A 25,373-nucleotide genomic window follows, 5' to 3' on the forward strand; every position below is an offset into this window, starting at 1 on the left:
ACGGATCCCACACTACTGAGCAGTATTCCAGCAATGGGCGAACAAGTGTACTGTAACCTACGTCCCTTGTTTTCGGATTGCATTTCCTTAGGATTCTCCCAATAAATCTCAGTGTGGCATCTGCTTAACCGACGATCAGCTTTATATGACCATTCCATTTTAAATCACTCCTAATGCGTACTCCCAGATAATTTATGGAATTTGCTACTTCCAGCTGCTGACCTGCTGTATTGTAGCTGAATGATAAAGGATCTTTCTTTCTATGTATTCGCAGCACATTACACTTGTCTACATTGAGATTCAATTGCCATTCCCTGCACCATGCGTCAATTCGCTGCAGATCCTCCTGCATTTCAGTACAATTTTCCATTGTTACAACCTCTCGATACACCACAGCATCATCTGCAAAAAGCCTCAATGAACTTCCGATGTCATCCACTAGGTCATTTATGTATATTGTGAATAGCAACGGTCCTATGACACTCCCCTGCGCACACCTGAAATCACTCTTACTTCGGAAGACTTCTCTCCATTGAGAATGACATGCTGCGTTCTGTTATCTAGGAACTTCTCAATCCAATCACACAACTGGTCTGATAGTCCATATGCTCTTACTTTGTTCATTAAACGATTGTGGGGAACTGTATAGAACGCCTTGCGGAAGTCAAGAAACACGGCATCTACCTGGGACCCGTGTCTATGGCCCTCTGAGTCTCGTGGTCGAATAGCGCGAGCTGGGTTTCACACGATCGTCTTTTTCGAAACCCATGCTGATTCCTACAGAGTAGATTTCTAGTCTCCAGAAAAGTCATTATACTCGAACATAATACGTGTTCCAAAATTCTACAACTGGTAGACGTTAGAGATATAGGTCTATGGTTCTGCACATCTGTTCGACGTCCCTTCTTGAAAACGGGGATGACCTGTGCCCTCTTCCAATCCTTTGGAACGCTACGCTTTTCTAGAGACCTACGGTACACCGCTGCAACAAGGGGATCAATTTCCTTCGCGTACTCTGTGTCAAATGGATCTGGTATCCCGTCAGGTCCAGCGGCCTTTCCTCTTTTGAGCGATTTTAATTGTTTCTCTATCCCTCTGTCGTCTATTTCGATATCTACCATTTTGTCATCTGTGCGACAATCTAGAGAAGGAACTACAGTGCAGTCTTCCTCTGTGAAACAGCTTTGGAAAAATACATTTAGTATTTCAGCCTTTAGTCTGTCATCCACTGTTTCAGTACCATTTTGGTCACAGAGTGTCTGGACATTTTGTTTTGATCCACCTGCCGTTTTGACATAAGACCAAAATTTCTTAGGATTTTCTGCCAAGTCCTTTCCTGTCTCTGACCGATTTACAATGTCATCAGCAGACATTATTGTTTTTATTTCTTCCCTCTAAACTTTAATTACCTTTCCAAATTTCTCCATCGTTTCCTTCACGGATTGCTCACTCCACAAATTGAATGTCATCGGGGATAGCAAACACCCCTTTCTCACTTGCTTCTGAATCGCTGTTTCGCTTTCACGTCTTTCGACTCGTATAACTGCAGTCTCGTTTCTGTACACGTTGTACATAACCTTTCGTTCCTTGTATATTATCGGTGCTACCTTCTGAATTTCAAAGAGTGGTAGACATTCAACATTGAAGTTTTGTCTAAACCTACAAATATTGTAACCGTAGATTGCCTTTCACCAACCTATCATATAGGATTCGTCGTAGGGCCAATATTGTCTCGAACTTCGCTACATTCCTCCGGAACCTAGACTGATCTTCCCGGAGCTCGACCTCTACCAGTTTCTCCATTGTTCTGTAAATAATTTGTGTCAATATTTTGCACTCCTGTCTTACTATACTGATGGCTCTAAGCACTATGGGACTTAACTTCTAAGGTCATCAGTCCCCTAGAACTTTTAAACCTAACTAACCTAAGGACATCACACAAATGCATGGCCGATGCAGGATTCCAACCTGCGATTGTAGCGGTCGCGCAGTTCCAGACTCTAACGCCTAGAACCGCTCGGTCATCCCGGCCGGCACTAAACTGATGATTTGGTAATATTCACACCTATCACTATCTTCCTTCTTTGCAACTGGATTTAATACGTTCTTCCTGACGTCTGAGGGTAGTTCGCCTGTGTCCTATATCTTGCGCAGCAGGTGGAATAGTTCCCTCATGACTGGCTCTCCCAAGGATGTCAGTAGTTCTGACGAGATCTCGTTTACTCCACAAGTCTTGTTTCCATTTTTCCATGTTCCTGTCAAATTCTTCTAGCTGCATCACATCTCCCACCTTGTCTTCATCTATTTCCTCTTCTATTTCTACAATATTGTACCACATTTTGCTGTCCCTTATAAAGACACTCAGCATATTTCATCCACTTTTCAGATTTTTCTTATTTACTTAGTACTGGCCTGGCCAATTGAGCTCTTGAAAATGTACGACGGTAATCCCAAAAGTAAGATCTCCTATTTTTTTATAAGTACAGCACTCTGTTTGTGTGGCAGTTGGTCATACTGTTATGAAGAAAGCTTCACGCGCTGTGTGTAAACATGCGCATGCTGCGCTGAGGCGCTCAGTCTTGGCTTGGCAGCCGTTGAGAATGGAGCTCCTGTTGGATATTATCGCCAAGTGCGAATTGCGCGCAGTTATTCGGTTTTTGAATGCAAAGGGCACTGTGCCGATTGAAATCCATCACCAATTGACGGAAGTGTATGGTGTGTCGTGCACAGATGTCAAAAATATTCGTGTAGAGAGTTTGCAGCTAGTCGGACCGAAATTCACGACGAACAAAGGAGCGGGAGACCGTCAATTTCTGAGGAGACAGTGTTGAAGGTTGAGCAAAGAATGTGTGAAGATCGGTGGATCACACTGGATGATCTCTGCACGTTGGTTCTTGAGGTTTCCCGAAGCACCACTCACAGAATTTTAACGGAAACATTGAACTACTAGAATGTGTGCGCAAGATGGGTGCCACTCATGCTCACTGAGGACCACATGCGGCAACGAGTTGATGCTTCTCGCGCATTTCTTCACCGCCTTGCAGCCGAACAAGACAACTTTCTGTATTCAATTGTCACTAGTGACGAAACCTGGGCATACCACTTTACACCTGGTACCAAGCAGCAATCACGCCAGTGGCGACATCCTTCTTCGCCAAAGCCGCGGAAATTCAAACAAACACAGTCTGCCGGTAACGTCATGATAACCGCTTTTTGGGATCGGAAAGGGGTATTGTTGGTCGACTTTACGTCCACTGGGACCACAATTAACGCTGACAGGTACTGTGGTACTGAAAAATCTCAAATGGGCAATTCAGAACCGGAGAAGAGGAATCTTAAGCAAGGGCGTACACATTCTCCATGACAACGCTCGCCCTCACATCGCTCGGCAAACCGTTGCTCTCCTGCAACAGTTTTAGTTGAGCATAGTCACCCACCCACTAGGCGAACAGTGACTATCACCTGTTCCCTAGGTTAAAAGAACATTTGGCCGGAAAGCGATTCAGCTCCGACGACGAGGTGAAAGGAGAGGTTCATAACTTTCTGAACAGCATGGCGGCGAGCTGGTATGACATGTTGTTGTTGTGGACTTGAGTCCTGAGACTGGTTTGATGCAGCTCTCCATGCTACCCTATCCTGTGCAAGCTTCTTCATCTCCCAGTACTTATTGCAACCTACATCGTTCTGAATCTGCTTAGTGTATTCATCTCTTGGTCTCCCTCTACGATTTTTACCCTCCACGCTGCCCTCCAATGCTAAATTTGTGATCCCTTGATACGTCAGAATATGTCCTACCAACCGATCCCTTTTTTTTTGTCAAGTTGTGCCACAAACTTCTCTTCTCCCCAATCCTATTCAATACTTCCTCATTAGTTATGTGATCTACCCATCTAATCTTCAGCGTTCTTCTGTAGCACCACATTTAGAAAGGTTCTATTCTCTTCTTGTCCAAACTATTTATCGTCCATGTTTCACTTCCATACATGGCTACACTCCATACAAATACTTTCAGAAATGACTTCCTGACAAATCTATACTCGGTGTTAACAAATTTCTCTTCTTCAGAAACGCTTTCCTTGCCATTGCCAGTCTACATTTTATATCCTCTCTACTTCGACCATCATCAGTTATTTTGTTCCCCAAATAGCAAAACTCCTTTACTACTTTAAGTGTATCATTTCCTAATCTAATTCCCTTAGCATCACCCGACTTAATTCGACTTTATTCCATTATCCTCGTTTTGCTTTTGTTGATGTTCATCTTAAATCCACCTTTCAGGACACTGTCACAAAAACTGCCACAGCGTCTGCAAAAATGCATCAACAGAAGTGGTGATTATGTCTAAAACTAGCTAAATGTTCAAGCTGTAAACTGATTTAAGCCACTGTAGTAATAAACAGGTCTTGTACTTATAAAAAAATAGGAGACCTTACTTTTGGGGTTACCCTCGTATACAGCTGGCCTTCTTTCATCCAAAGGTCTCTTTAATTCTTGTACAGGCGGCATCTACCTTTCCCCTAACTGTACAGCCTTGCCATCTCTTCATAAGATGTCTGTATTCCCTTTGGCTGCCGCATTTGTTCATACATATTTTTCCTCTTTTCGTCAAAAAGCATTATACAACACGGGCCATTGTACTGAGAGTGAAAGCGTTCTGCTACGTTTGCACAAAGTTGTACGTGACGTCTCAGTAATGCAGCCAGAGAGACGCGTGGCCTCAGGGATGTAGCAGTGGAGACAAACCTCTCTGAAAGCAGTCCCGTGCCTCCCGGCCTTATCACCGCAGCCTAACGTGCCGTCAGTACAAAGCATTCTGTGACCTCTACCTGCGGCTCGCTGCACAATGGTTCCCAAATCACGTACCTTCCACTCTATTTGGCTTCACACTTAATATAAGAGAATTATTTAGACATACCGAGGCATGGGTGCCCGCAGAAGTGTATCCATGGGAGGGCACGATCGTAAACTGCCATTTTACACAGCAGATTCGGGGAGTTTGAGAAAGTGTTGAGTCCTAAAAATTTAATTTTTGAATGATCATCTTCCACTGCAACTATTATAATCAATTTTATTGGTTTTTCCGTCTTAAGTTTACTGCAGTTGATGAGTATTTTTCACCAGGCACGTTTCGCTTTTATGTACTTTATAAAGCACCTTCTGTGCTCATTTTGAAAATATGTACCATACGTATAATATATCTCCACATTTTGATATAGATTGAAAATGATATTTTCTTTATGAAATTGTCACACAGTTAACTTACAGTCTTTTTGCCTCTTGTACATGTTCCCGAAGCGCTGTACGATTTTTCTTCGTTGTCGGCGTAGGTTGAAATCGGAAAAAAGTGGTTGCGCATTCACTTTTTTTATTAATCTGCATTTTTCCATGCTGCTTTTTTTCCACTTCACCTCAGTTTTGTAAATCTTAAAGAGAAACAGTACTGTGGCTTTCACCGGTTTCGCTTTCAGCAAAGTGTTCGTGTCCATTTGTTTTCTCTGTAAGTTGCGCGTATTGCTGACTTGGCGAATGTCATCGTCTTCTACGTCGTGGCCTGGGTGCCGATATGCGTTCCCTGTGGAGAGCTGCATCAAACCAGTCTCTGGACTGAAGACAACAACCACAACAACAACAACAACACTCCGACACCAGCCGTCTCTGTGGCGGCTCTCGTGCTCCACTCTCAGCCTCCGAATCCTCGTTGATATCATCATTCTATCTCGTGCATGGCCTTCCTCTGCCCCATTTCCCCTCGGCGGAGCCTGAGAGTACTACTCGCGGTACTCTTTCCCGTCCCATACTAATGAATGGCTCTGAGCACTATGGGACTCAACTGCTGTGGTCATTAGTCCCCTAGAACTTAGAACTACTTGAACCTAACTAACCTAAGGACATCACACACATCCATGCCCGAGGCAGGATACGAACCTGTGACCGTAGCAGTCGCACGGTTCCGGACTGAGCGCCTAGAACTGTGAGACCACCGCGGCCGGCGTCCCATGCTAATTAGATGTTTTGCTCACATTAATGTTCTTGTCTGCATCTTTTGGTTAATTACAGCTTTTGAGTATAATTCTGCTGGTTCCTGGTTTTCCAATATCAAATGATTCAAATGGCTCTGAGCACTATGGCACTTAATATCTGAGGTCACCAGTCCTTTAGAACTCAGAACTACTTAAACCTAACCAAACTAAGGACATCACATACACATCCATGCCCGAGGCATGGTTCGAAACTGCGACCGTAGCGGTTCCAGACTGAAGCAGATATTTTCCTTAATGTTCTTCTTTCGAAAACTAACTGTTGTTGTTCATCTCCATCGGTTTCTCCTAGTGTGAATTTTTCAGACCCGTATAGAGCTAACGGCGGAGTTACACTTTGCTATAGTCTGGTTTTAAAACTTCTCAGAACTGCTCTACTACAGAGCACGTTCCGTAATCCAAAATGTGCTCTACTTTGCGCTGTGATTCTTGCCTTAATCTCAATTTCCATTCTATTCTGCTTGCAGTAAGACTTTTCCATATACTGAAATATGCCTGTTCTTTTAAAAGTGACTTCATCAACTGCCGGCCGGAGTGGCCGAGCGGTTCTAGGCGCTACAGTCTGGAACCGCGTGACCGCTACGGTCGCATGTTCGAATCCTGCCTCGGGCATGGATGTATGTGATGTCCTTAGGTTAGTTAGGTTTAAGTAGTTCTAAGTTATAGGGGCCTGATGACCTCAGACGTTAAGTCCCATAGCGCTCAGAGCCATTTTTTAACTTCGTCAACTGTAAATGAGGTCCGTTCAACGGGTGCCTTGCCCACGACCATGTACTCAGTTTTCTCCTTATTAACTTGTAATCCTGCTTTCCTTGCGATATTTCTGTAAGAACTTGTCATGAGATGCAAGTTCTCTTTGCTACCAGTTATTATAACAACACTGTCCGCATATGCAAGCTGATATATTGTGTTGTAACCCAGTCTTATTCCAGGTGCGTATAATTTTTGATGTTGTCTATTTTTTATATATAAAATTAAATCAAAAAGTATTGTAGATAATGCGTCTCCTTGTCTCAGACCAGTTCTAACTCCAAAACGCTCTGACATTCCTGCGCTGATCTTTACACTGCAGTAGGTTTACTCTAAACATATCTGTACTAGATCTATTAGCTTTTGTGGGAACAGAAACTCTTATAACACAATGGTGTGAATATATTTCTATCGCTTTTTTTTCAGAAAGCTGCCAATATACACTACCTGCACAGAACACAAATGAATAGGCAATAAATACTGTGCTGTATGCGGAAAGTGTGATACCTACAGTACTGCTTCTCTTTGAAGATTGCAGAAGTGACGTTAAACGGAAAAGTCACAAACGCAAAGTAAGAAAAAGCGGGTCACGTCAGACTCAACTTAATGATTCAGAGTCTTGCTGCTAGGTACTATGTTGTCTTGAAGTGTGACACCAAAGCCCCTGAAATTGCTTTGATCACATCTGTTTCTCTTTTATTATCTAAGAAATTACGGGGTGAGAAAAGAAAAGTTAACATTCCGAACAGATTATATTTCCTCTGCGGAACATTGATTGTTAGTTATATCCATCATATTTGCTCGATCTGTCGCGCGCAAATATATTACGCAGATTCAACAGACATTGCTTAACAGTGCTTTGTGTGACTAGTTTTCATCGCGTGCAATGCTCCATTTGAATTGGCAGCCTTGGCGCACGTTGCCTGGGACTTCCAATGAGACGGGACGATATGTCACGTAGGTGTGCTAATGGCTGCTGGCAGATAGCGATATCTACCTTCTAGGTAGTCAAAACATTAAAGTGATGCTGCTCTACTTGTGGATTCCAAACCACCTGAAAGCACAGAGCTGCAAGGGGACGCAACACCTATTTAAGAGACGTACACCACAGTTTTTTGCATCAGTGACCAATTGCTCCGTTAAGCACACTTGAGCTCCATGCAACACGGACTACACAAACAACTGACGAAATTCTGATCCGTTGAGTACCAGGTAAAGTACGTCACATGGCGGAAGGTGTTTCACGGAATACTTGAAGGTGCTGCTGCCCTGTGTAAACCCGTTCGAAAAGTGGAGTGGTGTGGTATCGCAACGTACGAAACCACAGCTAACAAACCTGTTAGTAAAAGAATGAAAACAACAAAGTTTTCACGGCAACCACATGATTAGTCAGCTGTCAAGACGAAACTTTACTCAACATAACAGATTAAACTTTGACTTCAGTTTTAAATGCAATATGGTTTCTAGTGATTCTACAAATTTTTGAAAATTTGTGGTTAGGGCTGTGGGACCAAACTGCTGAGGTCATCGGTCCCTAGGCTTACACACTACTTAATCTAATTTAAACTAACTTACGCTAAGGAAATCACGCACACCTATGCCTGAGGGAGGATTCGAACCTCCGACGGGGTGAGCCGCACGAACCGCGACAAGACGCCTAAGACCGCACGGCTTCCCCGCGCAGTAGAGTATTCTATATTGTGTATGGAAGAGGCGATGGAAGTAATATTCTCGATGCCCCAGTTGTTTGTTTACAACGAACAGAAAAATCAGCATGATACTGTTCGCTGATTTCATTGCAGTAGTTTCCGAATGTATAATCGCCCAAAGCGGAAATGAACTGACTGGGATGCTCAGCCCTCACAATACCAGGGAGAGAGGGGGGGCACCTTTTAAAAATGTTTTAAACTAGCTAGCTACTTTATATTGTAAATTTTTGAATTTTTTTTGTAATTAAGTCTTCTGCTTCATTCCATAAATGTTTTAAAATTTTCAGTCGAACTTAATGCATAAATCCATAAATTTAAGTCTCAACAGTAGATGTGAATTTTCACAATGAATGTCATATCCAATATTTCCACGCCCCGGAGCTGTATGCTGTTGTAGTGATTTCAGCTGTTTCCAAACATCACTTATCTTTGAAGTGGTGCGAGAAATAAATTTGAGGAATACTTTTGGATTTTTCCAATATAAAGGAACATTTGGAAACAGAATTCAGTATTTCTACTTTTACTTCGTTACTCTCAATTTTATTTCCTGTTTTGTCCATGAGTGACTGGACACTAACTGTTGTGCCACTAACAGCCTTACACACGAACGGAATTTCGTTGGACTTTGTGAAAGAAGTTTTGACAGTATTCTGCTGCAACAGTCATTGAAGGCTTAACACATTGACCCCTTAACAGCCTAGCACGTTACATTTAGCATCTCACCATCTATAGTCCTATTCTATGTTTTACACCTGTTATGCAATACTGTAGTTTCTGTTTCTTTAATTTCTTTACAGTAACCGTATACCATTGAGTGTGCCTCTCATCACATACTGCTCTACTAGGTATTTATTTATGAAGTGCATTTTCTATTGAAACTGAGCAACAGCTTCTACACATGCTCCTGTCTAGAGCAAAATGTTTCAGTTCCTTGTTTCTAGTTCTCAGATGATGCTGTGCTGCTGGTCCCGGCGGAGGTTAGAGTCCTCCCTCGAGCATAGGTGTGTGTGTGTGTGTTTATCCTTAGGATAATTTAGGTTGAGTAGTGTGTAAGCTTAGGGACTGATGACATTATCAGTTCAGTCCCAAAAGATTTCACACACATTTGAACACATCAGATGATGATGGTGTTTGGTTTGTCGGGTGCTCAACTGCGCGGTCATCAGCGGCCGTACAAAGTCCCAGTTTTTACACAGTCCATTTTCTTTTCACAATCCAATCTAGTCACTCTCACAAATGATGATGATGAACTGATGAGGACAACACAAACACTCAGTCCCTGGGCAGAGAATATCCCCAACTCGGTCGGGAATCGAACCCGGGAGCCCGTGATCCAGAGGCAGCAACGCCCCTAGACCACACGCTGCAGACTTTCTAGTTATCAGAAAAAAGCTGTGTGAGTCAAAGGAAATTTTGGACTTCAAGCGATAGTAGTAACTCCGTGTGTTTTCACGTGAAAATCATCGGGCGACTCAGAGAGAAAGCTGCAGCAATTACGAGCCTGGTCCGATAGGATGTAAGGAAACACCGGGATCCATATACATTTGGAACATCGAGCAGTACAAGACAATCTCTCCATAGTTCGGAGCTACAGTCATATAATACTGTTTAAATGAAAATTCATCCATATGACTGTATAGAGGCTACAAAGCAGAATGGCGGAACTTCCATTTAAACAAATGGTACAAGGCTGCGGCTGATAAAAATTGACAGACCGTGCGGCAGTGGATAAAATGGAATTAATACGGTTAAATCGTCGATAAAAGTGATCAAACGTAATTACTTAAATCTGAGAAGTGATAAGAAGATTAGTCTCGCATTTGCTTAAAAGCGAGGCAAAGTTGGTATTGCTATTAGCTGCAAAGTTGTATTATTTCAGGATACTGTTTCACAGACACAATGCGGTACATCTATGCTATTATCCAAGGACCCTTACTTTCTCAGATAATATCTTAATGACAAGTTTCTTAGCTTGCATAGCAACGATTCATTTTGTTTGGGTAACTTGCCCCGGCTGTTTCCACTCTTGATGACACATGTGTGTCGAAAATCATATTGGCAAGGAAACTTAAGAATTTTTTTGCCAAAAACAGGCTGTAGCCAGTCCTATAATCTTACTGCGAACATTTCTACTTAACTGCATTAAAATTAGTGGATGATTTCGCGGTACTTGGAATGCAAAGAATAATCTAACCTAACCTGACACTTGCTAACGCATTAATGTGGTTCAGGCGCTAGGTGGGTGTCACGGTACAAATCCGTAGTTGCAGAGTTGAATATCAGTTCCACGCCGTTTTTTGCCATTTATTGTTTGTGTCATCTCTGGCAGTGGTTTGTATATGAGGAATGTGCAAAGTTGTACCGTGGTTTGAAGTCCACATTAAACTTGCAGATCCACATACAACGGCCTGGCAAAGTTAGTTCAAAGCTTAGAGAAAGGAACGTCCAACAGGACAATACGTAGTAATGCACTGTGATGTTCAGACCAATGTTAAGGTTGATGACGGCTTTAACTAAAAATCTGACTGGCTGTGAAAATTGTAACACATACAGGATTTCACAAGGGGAATGGTCAATATCTAGGGATGTGACAGGAACGACAATTCGGAGCAAAAATGTTTGGTAAATGTGGGCTCTAAAATGCATACAGGTACCTTAGGGCTATGAGCACTTCTTCTATACTGTGAAACAAATCTCTTCTCCTGCAAGTTCTTTGCTTTCCATATTTTTATAGTATGGACCAAAAGAAGAAAAACATGTCAAGTAAGCATGGGCTCTAAGTGCATACCTTAAGAGTAACAAGCACTTGTACACCTTCGCTACCAACTCTTCTACTGAACAAGTGTCATAGCTTTTAAGGCTTGTTTTGGCCCATACTGACTCCTCCTTAAATATGGAAACCAAAGAATTTGCAATAGAAGGGATTTGTTTCACGGTATCGAAGATGAAGAAATGCTCATAGCTCTTAAGGTATACATTTTAGAGCCCATGTTTGTAAGACTTCCTTTTTGCTTCGAATAATCATTCCTGTCATATCCCTGAAAACTGGCCATTCCTCTGGGATACCCTGTATAACAGTCTTAGGACCACGCTCGGAACTAGCTGCAGTATTAATTACTAAGTCCACACTTGATAATCTGTGCTTTATGAAGAAATTACATGCCCACGCCTTGTTCCTACGACCTAACGTTCTCGAAATTAGCCGTTTAATTAATGATTAAATTCAGACGCGATCATCTGTGCTTTATTAGGAGATTATATGGTCACACCTTGCTCCTATGACCTGAGAGTGGTTTTGTTAAGTGGCTTGTACAACTGGGTTCCACCTTTCTTTTCTCCTTTTTGTTGTTGGGAAAACATATATTCACCTCAGATTACTTGCTCAAATAGGTGTCTGTACATCAGTGCCATCAACAGTGCGTTCTTATGTTTATTATGTATTTTATTTATTATTTTCTTCCGTTTTTTAGAGCATTCGTTATAGCCGAATGATTTCTCTCGGCTTTTTAATGTGACGATGGCAGAGTCGTGTTGTGGCATTTTTGAGTGGTGAGAATTTTTTTTTTTAGATAATCTCTTACTAGTCCTGCAATAGATCTGCAAACACATGTGGGGTTGTTATTGCTGGTTTAACGCAGCTCTCCGTGCTACTCTATCCTGTATAAGCCTCTTCATCTCCGAATAACTATTGCAACCTATATCCTTCTGAAACTGCTTAGTGTATTCATCTCTTGGTCTCTATCTACGATTTCTACTCTCCACACTTCCCTCCAATACTAAATTGGTGATCTCTTTGATGCCTCACAACGTGTCCTACCAACCGCTCTCTTCTAGTCAAGTTGTGCTACAAACTCCTCTTCTCCCCAGCTCAGTGCCTCCTTATTAATTAAATGATCTACTCATCTAACCTTACGCCCTCTTCTGTAGCACCAAGTTTCAAAAGCCACTATTCCTTTCTTTTCCAAATTGTTTATCGTCTATTTCACTTCCATACATGGCTATACTCTATACAACTTCTTTCAGAAACGACTTCCTAACACTTAAATCTACATTCGATGTTGAGAAATTTCTCTTCTTCTGAAACTCTTTTCTTGCCTTTGCCAGTCTATATTTCATATCCACTCTACTTCGGCCCTCCTCAGTTATTCTGCTGCCCAAATAACAAGACCCATCTACTACTTTTAGCGACTCGTTTCCAAATCTAATTCCTTCAGCATCGCCTGATTTAATATGACTACAATCCATTACGCCTGTTTTCCTTTTATTGATGTTCATTCTATTTCCTCCTTTCAAGACACTGTCCATTCTGTTAGCCTGCTCTTCCAAGACCTTATATGTCTGTTCTCCAAGTTTTTCTTTGGTTCTCTTTATTGCTTGCTCAAAGTACAGACTGAATAACGTTGCGAATAGTCTCAGTCCCTTGTCACCCACAGCTGTCCTTTCATGCCCCTAGAATAATATAGCTGCCGTCCGGTTTCTGTAAAAGCCATAAATAGTCTTTTGTGCCCTGTATTTTATCCCTGCTACCTTCAGAATTTCGAAGAGCATATTCTAGTCAACACTGTCAAAAGCATTCTCCAAATTTGTAAAAGCTATAAAAGTAAGTTTGCATTTCCTTAACCTCTCCTCTACGACAAGTCGTAAGGGCACATTAACTCGCACGTTCCTATATTCTCCAGAATGCAAACTGATCTTACCCGATGCCAGCTTCTACGTTTACTCATTCTTCTGTAAAGACGTATTAAAGTGATAGTTCGGTAATATTCACACCTGTCAACACAAGCCGAAAGTGGAAGGTGGTATCTGTAGTATTGTACCCCTAGGTAACTTCCGCATTCACAATGACATTATGCTCGAAATGAAAACTGTATTCCGGAACGTAGTCTGAGGATCAATTGAATTTTCTCATTAGAAATGAGAAGTAACTATCTGTTTTAGTTGATAAAAACTTTCTAAAGCCCACCCATTTCGACAGACTTTGCTGTCATCCTCAGGTCTTCAAAAATTTTCGTTATAAAATGTGTTCATTTCTAGTTGGAACCTCACGACATGTTGTGATGTTAGTGGCTAAAATGTGGCACATTATGCAAAGGTTTGTCACAAATGAAGTCTCTAAAGTAAAAAAGCGCTACATATATGGAGGTGGCCTCGTCCACAACATGATTTTTGATTTTAAATGTTTTATTTATGGCAAACATTTGCACATGTGCAACTTTTTAGCCGTTAACTTGATAGCTTGGCGTTAGTTTTCAACTCAAAATGAACACGTTTTTAAATACACATTTTTGAAGACCTGAAGATGACAGCAAAGTTGGTCGAAACCAGTTGTAAATAAAAAAAAAATTATGCGATCTTCGCTTTAGAAAGTCTGTATTTGAGGATCAACCTCGGAATGAAGTGGAGATCTTGAAGAACTACGTTCACAGTTGGTCAACTGGCCAATGGAGTTACACTTGTGGCAGAGCACAGCTGGAGACCACCACTTTCCAGTCGATGAGACCTGGTAGCTATCTAGATTTCCGCGAACATGTTATTTTCTTTCCGTCGCTTAGCAGATCCATTGGCAGAGGGGGACCAGAAGCCAGCGAGCTGCAACGGAGCGCTGGCCACTGGCTGGCGCTGGCGAGAGGACCCACCTGTATCTGGGCGCGCTTCACTTCGATGTAGAGCCAGTTGTCGGTGGAGAAGGCGATGGCCAGCAGGGCGACGGCCACGATGGCCGTGATGGTGGCCATGGACAGCGTGACGGCTGAGCAGGGCATCTTGAGGATCGCGCGGCGGCCTCCTGCTTGGGATCTGGACGACGGAAACACAGACCTTCCTCGAGTCACACCTGAGCGCTACTGGGTCCGCAGCCAAGGCGCGCTCGCAAGGCTGAGGAGGCGGAGGAGGAGGAGGGGCGGCGAAGGGGAGGTGGGCTGCGGGAGGTGGTGGGGGGCGGACCTGGAGGAACGCGGGCAGCCGCCGGCAGCGGCTCCGGCAGCGGCAGCGGCAGCACATTAAAAGTATCGCCATTATTGCCGCCGTTACTGGCACAACTGAGAGTCACCGTCCGAATTTCTCTGGATACTGTACTGACCTCAGCACCGTACACTACCTCAATAAAAATATGTGCACATCTATTAGTGGACATTAATGTGGGGCGTGTCCACCGTTCACCTTTCTGAAAGCTTAAGTTCTGTTGGTGACACTTCCAATGAGGTATTTTCCTCAAGAGCCGAAAACAGAGATGCTAGTGATGTTGGACACTGGGTTCAAAATGGTTCAAATGGCTCTGAGCACTATGGGACTTAACAGCTGAGGTCATCAGTCCCCTAGAACTTAGAACTAAGTAAACCTAACTAACCTAAGGACATCACAAACATCCATGCCCGAGGCAGGATTCGAACCTGCGACCGTAGCGGTCACGCGGTTCCAGACTATAGCGCCTAGAACCGCTCGGCCATTGGACGCTGGTATCTGGAACGAAATCGACATTCGAACCCATCACAAAAGTAAAGCAAACCAACCACCACAGCCGCATCATCAAAGAAATTTGTTTCAAACCACTAGTTTCGGCGTAAAACTTACGCCATCTTCAGGTTCACCATAAACGAAATCAGTACTTTAATTACTTGAATTACGAATCATACCTCATGAACAGCAAGTTACTGTGGACTTTATACATCAGGAGTGTATACTCTACAATGTGTTGAGTGGTGACAAGGAATAAAAGTACATTTTTTATCTATAGTGGACCTGCAGATAAAGTGTTTCGACGAAACTAGGAGTTTGAAATAAATTTCTTTGGTGATATGGGTGTGGTGGTTCGTTTCCTTTATCTACATCAGCAGCCGCGTCCACGAGAACAATGTACCTCACAAACATCAAAAAGCTGTTCCATTGGGTTCATATAGGGACTCCAGGAGATCAGTCCATTTCAGGAATGTTGCAGTCCACAAACCATCACCACACAGATGCTGCTTTATGCTGAAACAATCATCGTCTATGAACCGTTCTTTTAATGTAAATGGTACACAATATTGTAAGACGTGTTCATAGCCCTACGCATTCAGCGTTCTCTTAAGAGCAATAAGGGTACCATATACCTTTTTTTTTTCCCTCGGGCCATTTGTCTTCTGAGTGGTTCTGGCCCACAACGAAATCGTCACCTGTGCCAAACTCTTTATCTAGAGCAGTACTTGCCACACAGGTCCTTAATTATTTCCTGTGCGTATTCCTATCACTGTCTTCCTTTTAGGTTTTACTCTCTAAAACTTCCTCTACTACCGTGTAAGTTATTCCCTGATGTCTTACTACATGTCCTATCATCCTTTCCCTTCATCCCTTCAGTGTTCTCCGTGTATTCCTTTCCTGGACGATCTCAGCAGAACCACCTCATTCCTTACTTTATCAGGCCACCCAATTTTCTTGTGTAGCACCACATCTCAAGTGCTTCGATTCTGTTCTGGTTTTCCCACTCTCCATGTTTCACTATTATACAATGCTGTGCTCCAAGTGTACATTCTCAGAAATTTTTTCCTTAAATTAATGCCCATGTTTGATACCAGCAGGCTTTTTTTCGGCAGGAATGCTCTTTTTGCCAGTGGTAACCTGGATTTTATGTTCTCCCTGTTGACCGGTTATTTTGCTGCCTAGGTAGCAGAAGTCCTTAACTTAATCTACTTCGTGATCACCAATCCTGATGTTAAGTTTCTCGCTGTGCTCATATCTGCAACTTCTCATTACTTTCGTCATTCTTCGATTTACTCTCGATCCATATTCTGCACTCATTAGACTGTTCATTCCATTCAGCAAACCCAGTAACTCTTCTTCACTTAAACTGAGCGTAGCAATGTCATCAGCGAATCTTAGCGTTAACATGCTTTTACCTTGACTGTTAATTCCACCCTGCAATCTGACACTGCTTCTTCGACTTATAGATTGAACAGTAGGGGCAAGAGACTAAATCTCTGTTTTACACCCTTTCAATCCGAGCACTTCGTTCTTGGACTTCCACTCTTACTGTTTCCTCTTAATTCTGTATGTTACCCGTCTCTCCTTATAACTCACCCAAATTTTTCTCAGAATTTTGAACATCTTGCGCCACTTGACATTATCGAACGATTTTTCCAGATCGACAAATCCTATGAAAGTGTCATTGTCAACTGTGACGTCAGAACTGCCTCTCTGGCGTCTTTCCCTCTCCTAAAAACTGTGTGCCCGACCGAGACTCGAACTCGGGACCTTTGCCTTTCGCGGGCAAGTGCTCTACCAACTGAGCTACCGAAGCACGACTCACGTCCGGTACTCACAGCTTTACTTCTACCAGTATCTGTCTCGTACCTTCCAAACTTTACAGAAGCTCTTCTGCGAACCTTGCAGAACTAGCACTCCTGAAAGAAAGGATACTGCGGAGACATGGCTTAGCCACAGCCTGTGTGCTCGACCGAGACTCGAACTCGGGAAGTTTGGAAGGTAGGAGACGGATACTGGTAGAAGTAAAGCTGTGAGTAACGGACGTGAGTCGTGCTTCGGTAGCTCAGTTGGTAGAGCACTTGCCCGTGAAAGGCAAAGGTCCCGAGTTCGAGTCTCGGTCGGGCACACAGTTTTAATCTGCCAGGAAGTTTCATATCAGCGCACACTCCGCTGCAGAGTGAAAATCTCATTCTGGAAACATCCCCAAGGCTGTGGCTAAGCCATGTCTCCGCAGTATCCTTTCTTTCAGGAGTGCTAGTTCTGCAAGGTTCGCAGAAGCTTCTGTAAAGTTTGGAAGGTAGGAGACAGATACTGGTAGAAGTAAAGCTGTGAGTACCGGACGTGAGTCGTGCTTCGGTAGCTCAGTTGGTAGAGCACTTGCCCGCGAAAGGCAAAGGTCCCGAGTTCGAGTTTCGGTCGGGCACACAGTTTTAATCTGCCAGGAAGTTTCATATCAGCGCACACTCCGCTGCAGAGTGAAAATCTCATTCTATGTACTTTTAAGTTGATTCTGTGGTAATTCTCACACTTATCGGCTATTGAAGTCTTCGGAATTGTTGGATGATGTTTTCCGAAAGTCAGATGGTATAACGTCAATCTCATACAGTCTACACAGCAACATGAATAGACGTTTTGTTGTCACTTCTCCCAATGATTTTAGAAATTCTAATGGCATGTTAGCTAACCGTAATGCCTTATTCTATCTAAAGTATTCCGGAGCTCTTTTAAATTCTGATTCTAATACTGGATCCCCTATCTCTCCTATATTTGTCCCTTGTTTCTTCTTCTATCACGTCATCTTTACACCTATTCGCTATCCCCGCAGCATTTGACAGTGGAAACCCCATTGCACTATTTATAGTACCACCCTTGCTTTTAATTTCACCAAAGGCTTCGACTTTCCATTTCGCCTCAGCTTTCCTGCAGATCCTGTTTATTCCATCCCTAAATGACTTGTATTTCTGCATTCTTGAATCGCCCGGAACATTTTTGTACTTCCTTGTTTCGTTGTGTTATCCATGATTTCTTCGCAGATATCTTCCTTGTATCTATGCTTTTCTTACCGACATCTGTGATTGCTCTTTGTAGAGGTGTCCATTCCTCTTCAACCGAACTGCCTGCTCAGTTATTCCATATCACAGTATCTATAGGCTCGGAGAATTTCAAGCATATCTCTTCATTTCGTAGTACTCCGTATCCCACATGTTTGCCCACTGATTCTTCCTGAATAGTCTCTTGAACTTCAGACTACTCTTCATTACTACCAAATTGTGATCTGAGTCTATATCTGCTCCATGGTATGCCTTACAATTCAGTATTTGACATCGGAATCTTTGCCTGTCCATGATGTAATCTAACTGAAATCTTCCCGTATCACGCGGCCAATTCCAGGTATACATCCTCCTCTTGAACTGAGCATAAACTATTACTAATTGATATTTATTAGAGAACTCAACTAGTCTTTTCCTCTCTCATTCCTAGTACAAAGCCTATATTCTCGAGTAACCCTTCTTCTACTGCTACCCCTACAGTCGCATCCCAATTCCCCGTGACTATTAGATTTTCATCCCCCTTTACGTAGTGAATAACCCGTCCAATATTCTCATATTCTGTCTCCATCTCGTCATCTTCGGCTTGCGACGTCAATGTTTAACAGAACAATCGTTGTCTGTGTTGGTTTGCTGTCGGTTCTGATAAGAACAACCCTACCACTGAACTGTTCATGTTAACTCATTCTCTGTTCGCAACGAATCCTACTCTCATTATAGCATTTTTTGCTGCTGTTGGTATTACCCTATACTCATCTGACCCGAATCCTTGTTTTCTTTCCATTTCACTTCACTGATGCCCACTGTATCTAGATTGAGCCTTAGGACTTCCCTTTTCAGATTTTATAGCTTTCCTGCCACGCTCGAACTTTTGACATTCCGCGACCCGGCTCGAAGAAGGCTATCCTTTCGTTTGTTAATCAATCTTCTTCTTGTGCTTGCCTTCCCCTTGGCACTCCCCTCCCGGAGATCCGAAGGAGGAACTAGTTGTTCGTTGTTCCGGTCTTCAGTCCTGAGACTGGTTCGATGCAGCTCTCCATGCTACTCTATCCTGTGCAAGCTTCTTCATCTCCCAGAACCCACTGCAACCCACGTCCTTCTGAATCTGCTTAGTGTAGTCATCTCTTGGTCTCCCTCTACGATTTTTACCCTCTACGCTGCCCTACAATACTAAATTGGTGATCCCTTGATGCCTCAGAACATGCCCTACCAACCGATCCCTTCTTCTGGTCAAGTTGTGCAACAAACATCTCTTCTCCCCAATCCTGTTCAATACTTCCTCATTAGTTATCTGATCTACCCATCTAATCTTCAGCGTTCTTCTGTAGCACCACATTTCGAAAGCTTCAATTCTCTTCTTGTCCAAAGTATTTATCGTCCATGATTCACTTCCATACATGGCTACACTCCATTCAAATACTTTCAGAAATGACTTCCTGACACTTAAATCTATACTCGATGTTAACAAATTTCTCTTTTTCAGAAACGCTTTCCTTGCCATTGCCAGTCTACATTTTATATCCTCTCTACTTCGACCATCATCAGTTATTTTGCTCCCCAAATAGCAAAACTCCTTTACTACTTTAAGTGTCTCATTTCCTAATCTAATACCCTCAACATCACCCGACTTAATTGGACTACATTCCATTATCCTCGTTTTGCTTTTGTTGATGTTCATCTTATATCCTCCTTTCAAGACACTATCCATTCCGTTCAACTGCTCTTCCAAGTCCTTTGCTGTCTCTGATAGAATTACGATGTCATCGGCGAACCTCAAAGTTTTTATTTCTTCTCCATGGATTTTAATACCTACTCCAAATTTTTCTTTTGTTTCCTTTACTGCTTGCTCAATATACAGATTGAATAACATCGGGGAGAGACTACAACCCTGTCTCACTCCCTTCCCAACCACTGCTTCCCTTTCATGTCCCTCGACTCTTATAACTGCCATCTGGTTTCTGTACAAATTGTAAATAGCCTTTTACTCCCTGTATTTTACCCCTGCCACCTTCAGAATTTGAAAGAGAGTATTCCAGTCAACATTGTCAAAAGCTTTCTCTCAGTCTACAAATGCTAGAAACGTAGGTTTGCCTTTCCTTAATCTTTCTTCTAAGACAAGTCGTAGGGTCAGTATTGCCTCACGTGTTCCAACATTTCTACAGAATCCAAACTGATCTTCCCTGAGGTCGGCTTCTACTAGTTTTTCCATTCGTCTGTAAAGAATTGGTGTTAGTATTTTGCAGCTGTAACTTATTAAACTGATAGTTCGGTAATTTCCACATCTGTTAACACCTGCTTTCTTTGGGATTGGAATTATTATATTCTTCTTGAAGTCTAGGGGTATTTCGCCTGTCTCATACATCTTGCTCACCAGATGGTCGAGTTTTGTCATGACTGGCTCTCCCAAGGCCGTCAGTAGTTCCAATGGAATGTTGTCTACTCCGGGGGCCTTGTTTCGACTGAGGTCTTTCAGTGCTCTGTCAAACTCCACACGCAGTATCGTATCTCCCATTTCGTCTTCATCTACATCCTCTTCCATTTCCATAATATTGTCCTCAAGTACATCGCTCTTGTATAGACCCTCTATATACTCCTTCCACCTTTCTGCTTTCCCTTCTTTGCTTAGAACTGGCTTTCCATCAAAGCTTTTCATATTCATACACGTGGTCCTCTTTTCTCCAAAGGTCTCTTTAATTATCCTGTAGGCAGTATCTATCTTACCCCTAGTGAGATAAGCCTCTACATCCTTACATTTGTCCTCTAGCCATCCTTGCTTAGCCATTTTGCACTTCCTGTCGATCTCATTTTTGAGACGTCTGTATTCCTTTTTGCCTGTTTCATTTACTGCATTTTTATATTTTCTCCTTTCATCAATTAAATTCAATATTTCTTCTGTTACCCAAGGATTTCTACTAGCCCTCGTCTTTTTACCTACTTGATCCTCTGCTGCCTTCACTACTTCATCCCTCAAAGCTACCCATTCTTCTTATACTGTATTTCTTTCCCCCATTCCTGTCAATTGCTCCCTTATGCTCTCCCTGAAACTCTGTACAACCTCTGGTTTAGTCAGTTTATCCAGGTCCCATCTCCTTAAATTTCCACCTTTTTTCTATTTCTTCATTTTTAATCTACAGTTCATAACCAATAGATTGTGGTCTGAGTCCACATCTGCCCCTGGAAATGTCTTGCAATTTAAAACCTGGTTCCTAAATCTCTGTCTTACCATTATATAATCTATCTTATACCTTTTAGTATCTCCAGGATTGTTCCATGTATACAACCTTCTTTTATGATTTTTGAACCAAGTGTTAGCTATGATTAAGTTATGCTCTGTGCAAAATTCTACCAGGCGGCTTCTTCTTTCATTTCTTAGCCCCAATCCATACTCACCTACTACGTTTCCTTCTCTCCCTTTTCCTAGTGTCGAATTCCAGTCACCCATGACTATTAAATTTTCGTCTCCCTTCACTACCTGAATAATTTCTTTTATCTCATCGTACATTTCTTCAATTTCTTCATCATCTGCAGAGCTAGTTGGCATATAAACTTGTACTACTGTAGTAGGTGTGGGCTTCGTATCTATCTTGGCCACAATAATGCGTTCACTATGCTGTTTGTAGTAGCTTACCCGCATTCCTATTTTCCTATTCATTATTAAACCTACTCCTCCATTACCCCTATTTGATTTTGTGTTTATAACCCTGTAGTCACCTGACCAGAAGTCTTGTTCCTCCTGCCACCGAACTTCACTAATTCCCACTATATCTAACTTTAACCTATCCATTTCCCTTTTTAAATTTTCTATCCCACCTGCCCGATTAAGGGACCTGACATTCCACGCTCCGATCCGTAGAACGCCAGTTTTCTTTCTCCTGATAACGACATCCTCTTGAGTAGTCCCCGCCCGGAGATCCGAACGGGGGACTATTTTACTTCCGGAATATTTTACCCAAGAGGACGCCATCATCATTTATCCATACAGTAAAGCTGCATGCCCTCGGAAAAAATTACGGCCGTAGTTTCCCCTTGTTTTCAGCCGTTCGCAGTACCAGCACAGCAAGGCCGTTTTGGTTATTGTTACAAGACCAGATCAGTCAATCATCCAGACTGTTGCCCCTGCAATTACTGAAAAGGCTGCTGCTCCTCTTCAGGAACCACACGTTTGTCTGGCCTCTCAAGGGATGCCCCTCCGTTGTGGTTGCACCTACGGTACGGCTATCTGTATCGCTGAGGCACGCAAGCCTCCCCACCAACGGCAAGATCCATGGTTCATGGGGGGAGGGAGGAACTAGTACGGAATCGTTTTCTAATTGTAAAGGGATTATATTTGTGAATATATAGACACTAGTTCAACTACCAGAGATTAATGCGTAAAGCATTTGCTGAACAAAAGAAGCTTTACGGTCTTCGTTTATTAGTTTTATAGTAAGTTACCTTTCACTGTTATCCTGTCCTAGTGTTAAGAAGTGTTGTGCCATTTCTTACTGATAGCCGGCCGGTGTGGCCGTGCGGTCTAGGCGCTTCAGTCCGGAGCCGCGTGACCTCTCAGGTCGCAGGTTCGAATCCTGCCTCGGGCATGGATGTTTGTGATGTCCTTAGGTTAGTTAGGTTTAAGTAGTTCTAAGTTCTAGGGGACTGATGACCTCAGATGTTAAGTCTCATAGTGCTCAGAGCCATTTGAACCATTTTTCTTACTGATAACATTGGGTTAAATAATGAAAGTGATTTTGAAGCATATCGATTTCGTCTTTTGTGTTACCATGAGTCCCAGCTCCTGAAATTCAGGAAAATTATTACTATTATTTTAATTGTATGCAGAGAATTTGGATGGATGCGATGATCTTCACGGCGACTCTGCTCAACAATAGAGGTACGTGAATGTGTTCATCGTTTTCCTTTTGTGGCCGCTACCGTCAATTTCAATGTATTTGCTGCGACATTCAGACCCTGCAGTCTTTCTTTTCATTTAATTTCTAAGTTCACGCATTTACGTTCTAAATGAATAAATGCATTTAACTGTAATTCTTTTTATCCAGGCCACGGGGGATGATTACACTCAAAATGTACGTGCCTCTATCCCGTTCGTTCGCATACATTTTTGTGTGTGTACAAGCGTAACTATATTTCCTACACAGTATTAACGTTTATTTATTTATTTATTTTGACCACTCATTCGCAAATGTACGTGCCTTCTTATTTAATGTGGTCAGTCGGCCGTATTATGTAATAACATTATTTGTAATATTCAGTGACTTAGTTTCCACAGTTGACCTTTGCCTGTGTCGCAACAGCGCTTCACGCGAAATATTTATTACGCGACATCCACAATAATTTAAAAATTTCGACGACCGACTGAATAAAGATTTTTCTAACAACAACAATAGCAAAACATAATAATATAAGAGGACGCGTTACACAATGGAGAGATCATCATGACACTTTCTCAGCTACAGGCAACATGTCTTGTGAATACACATTACGTGTTTTTAATGCAGTGGTTTCCACTAACTTCGCCATCCTCAGGCCGTTGATTATTGATTATCTTCCGCCTTTACAGGCATTTTCCCGCCCCAAGGGGAAGAGAGTGCCCTGAGCCTCTGCCCGCTCCTCTTCCGTCTTTGGCGAAGCCTTTCGCAGAATGAGGGCAACGTCTTATGCTGGAAAACACTCCCACATCGTACCGCCACCTACTCTGTACATGACTATTGGCACTACACAAGTTGGCAGGTAACGTACTCCAGATATTCACCAAATTCAAACTCTTCCATCGAATTGCCACAGGGTATAGCATGATTCACCACTCCTTTCCGGTGGCATCGCTCTTCACACCAACTCCAAGTCCGCTTGTCACTGACTACTGAAATGTATGGTTTATGAGGAGCTGTTCAGCCGCTGCATCCCACTATTAGTAACTTCCCTTGTACTGTCAGTATGCTAACTGAACTGCTAGCAGCAGTTTGGGACTCACGAGTGATTCCGTCCCCCGATTTTTACAGCTGTCCTCCACACTACTCGACGACTCGACAGTCCCTGACCATCAGTAGATAAGGTCTGCCTGGGTTTGCTTTAGCAATGGTTGCTCCTTTGCGTTCCCACTTCACAATCACACCACCAGCTGTCGACTTGGGCAGCTTGAGAAGTGTCGAAATCGCCCTGATGGATTTCTTGCTCGTGTGACATTCGGTGAATACAACTACACCTACATCTACATCTAAATGGTTACTCTGCAATTCACAATTAAGTGCCTGGCAGAGGGTTCATCAAACCATTTTCATACTACTTCTCTACCATTCCACTCTCGAATGGCGCGCAGGAAAAAGGAACACCTAAATCTTGCCGTTCCAGCTCTGATTTCTATATTTTATTATGATGATCATTTCTCCATACGTAGGTGGGTGTCAACAAAATTCGGAAGAGAAAGTTGGTCATTGAAATTTCGTAAATAGATCTCGCCCCAAAGAAAACCGCCTTTGTTTCAGTGACTGCCACCTCATCTCGCGTATCATATCAGTGACAACCTCACCCCTATTGCACGATAAAACGAAACGAGATACCATTCCTTGCACTTTTTCGATGTCCTCCGTCAATCCTACCTGGTAAGGGTCCAATACCGCGCAGCAATATTCCAGCAGAGGACGGACAAGTGTAATGTAGGCTGTTTCCTTTGTGGGTTTTTCGCATCTTCTAAGTGTTCTGCCAACAAAGCGCATTGTTTGTTTCGCCTTCCCCACAATATTATCTATGTGGTCTTCCCAATTTAAGTTGCTCGTAATTGTAATTCTCAGCTATTTAATCTATTTGACAGCTCTTAGATTTGTGCGTTTTTTCGTATACCCAAAATTTATCGGATTACTTTTAGTACCCATGTGGATGACCTCACACTTTTCTTTGTTTAGTGCTAATTGCCACTTTTAACACCATACAGAAATTCTCTCTAGATCATTTTGTAATTGGAATTGATAGTCTGATGATTTTACTAGACGGTTAATTACAGCGTCATCTGCAAACAAACCAAGGGGGCTGCTCAGATTATCACCTAGATCATTTCTATAAGTCAGGAACAGCAGAGGGCCATGACACTACCTCGCGGAACGCCACATATCACTTCTGTTCTGCTCGATGAGTTACCGTCTATCACTACGAACTGTGACCTCTCTGAGAGGAAATCACGAATCGGGTCACAACAACTGAGACGATACTCATAATGCACGCAATTTGGTTAATAGTCGCTTGTGAGGAACGGTCTCAGAAGCCATCTGGAAATCTAGGAATATGGAATCGATCTGAGATCCTTTGTCGACTGCACTCATTACTTCATGGGAATAAAGAGCTAGCGCCGTTCGAAGTGATGGACCTATCGTGACCGACCC

The 25,373-nt window shown here is 42.7% G+C and overlaps 1 protein-coding gene and 1 non-coding gene across 3 annotated transcripts in view; one reads left to right on the plus strand and one right to left on the minus strand.

The window, feature by feature from the left end:
• The window catches only part of LOC126335205 (uncharacterized), a 285,284-nt gene extending 270,911 nt beyond the window's left edge, over positions 1-14,373 (minus strand). Inside the window, exon 1 of one of the 2 annotated variants that reach the window (XM_049998217.1) lies at positions 14,134-14,373. In XM_049998217.1, the coding sequence (XP_049854174.1) occupies positions 14,134-14,259 (126 nt within the window). In that variant the 5' untranslated portion in view covers positions 14,260-14,373. The remainder of the gene's footprint in view (positions 1-14,133) is intronic. The other variant, XM_049998216.1, reaches the window with a different exon arrangement.
• Positions 14,374-17,006: 2,633 nt separating this feature from the next.
• Positions 17,007-17,081, plus strand: Trnas-uga (transfer RNA serine (anticodon UGA)). Its single transcript has one exon. It is a non-coding gene; the product is annotated as a tRNA-Ser (tRNA).
• The last annotated feature ends 8,292 nt before the right edge of the window (positions 17,082-25,373 follow it).

This window comes from Schistocerca gregaria, chromosome 2, assembly GCF_023897955.1.
Source record: "Schistocerca gregaria isolate iqSchGreg1 chromosome 2, iqSchGreg1.2, whole genome shotgun sequence".
Lineage (NCBI taxonomy): Eukaryota > Metazoa > Arthropoda > Insecta > Orthoptera > Acrididae > Schistocerca > Schistocerca gregaria.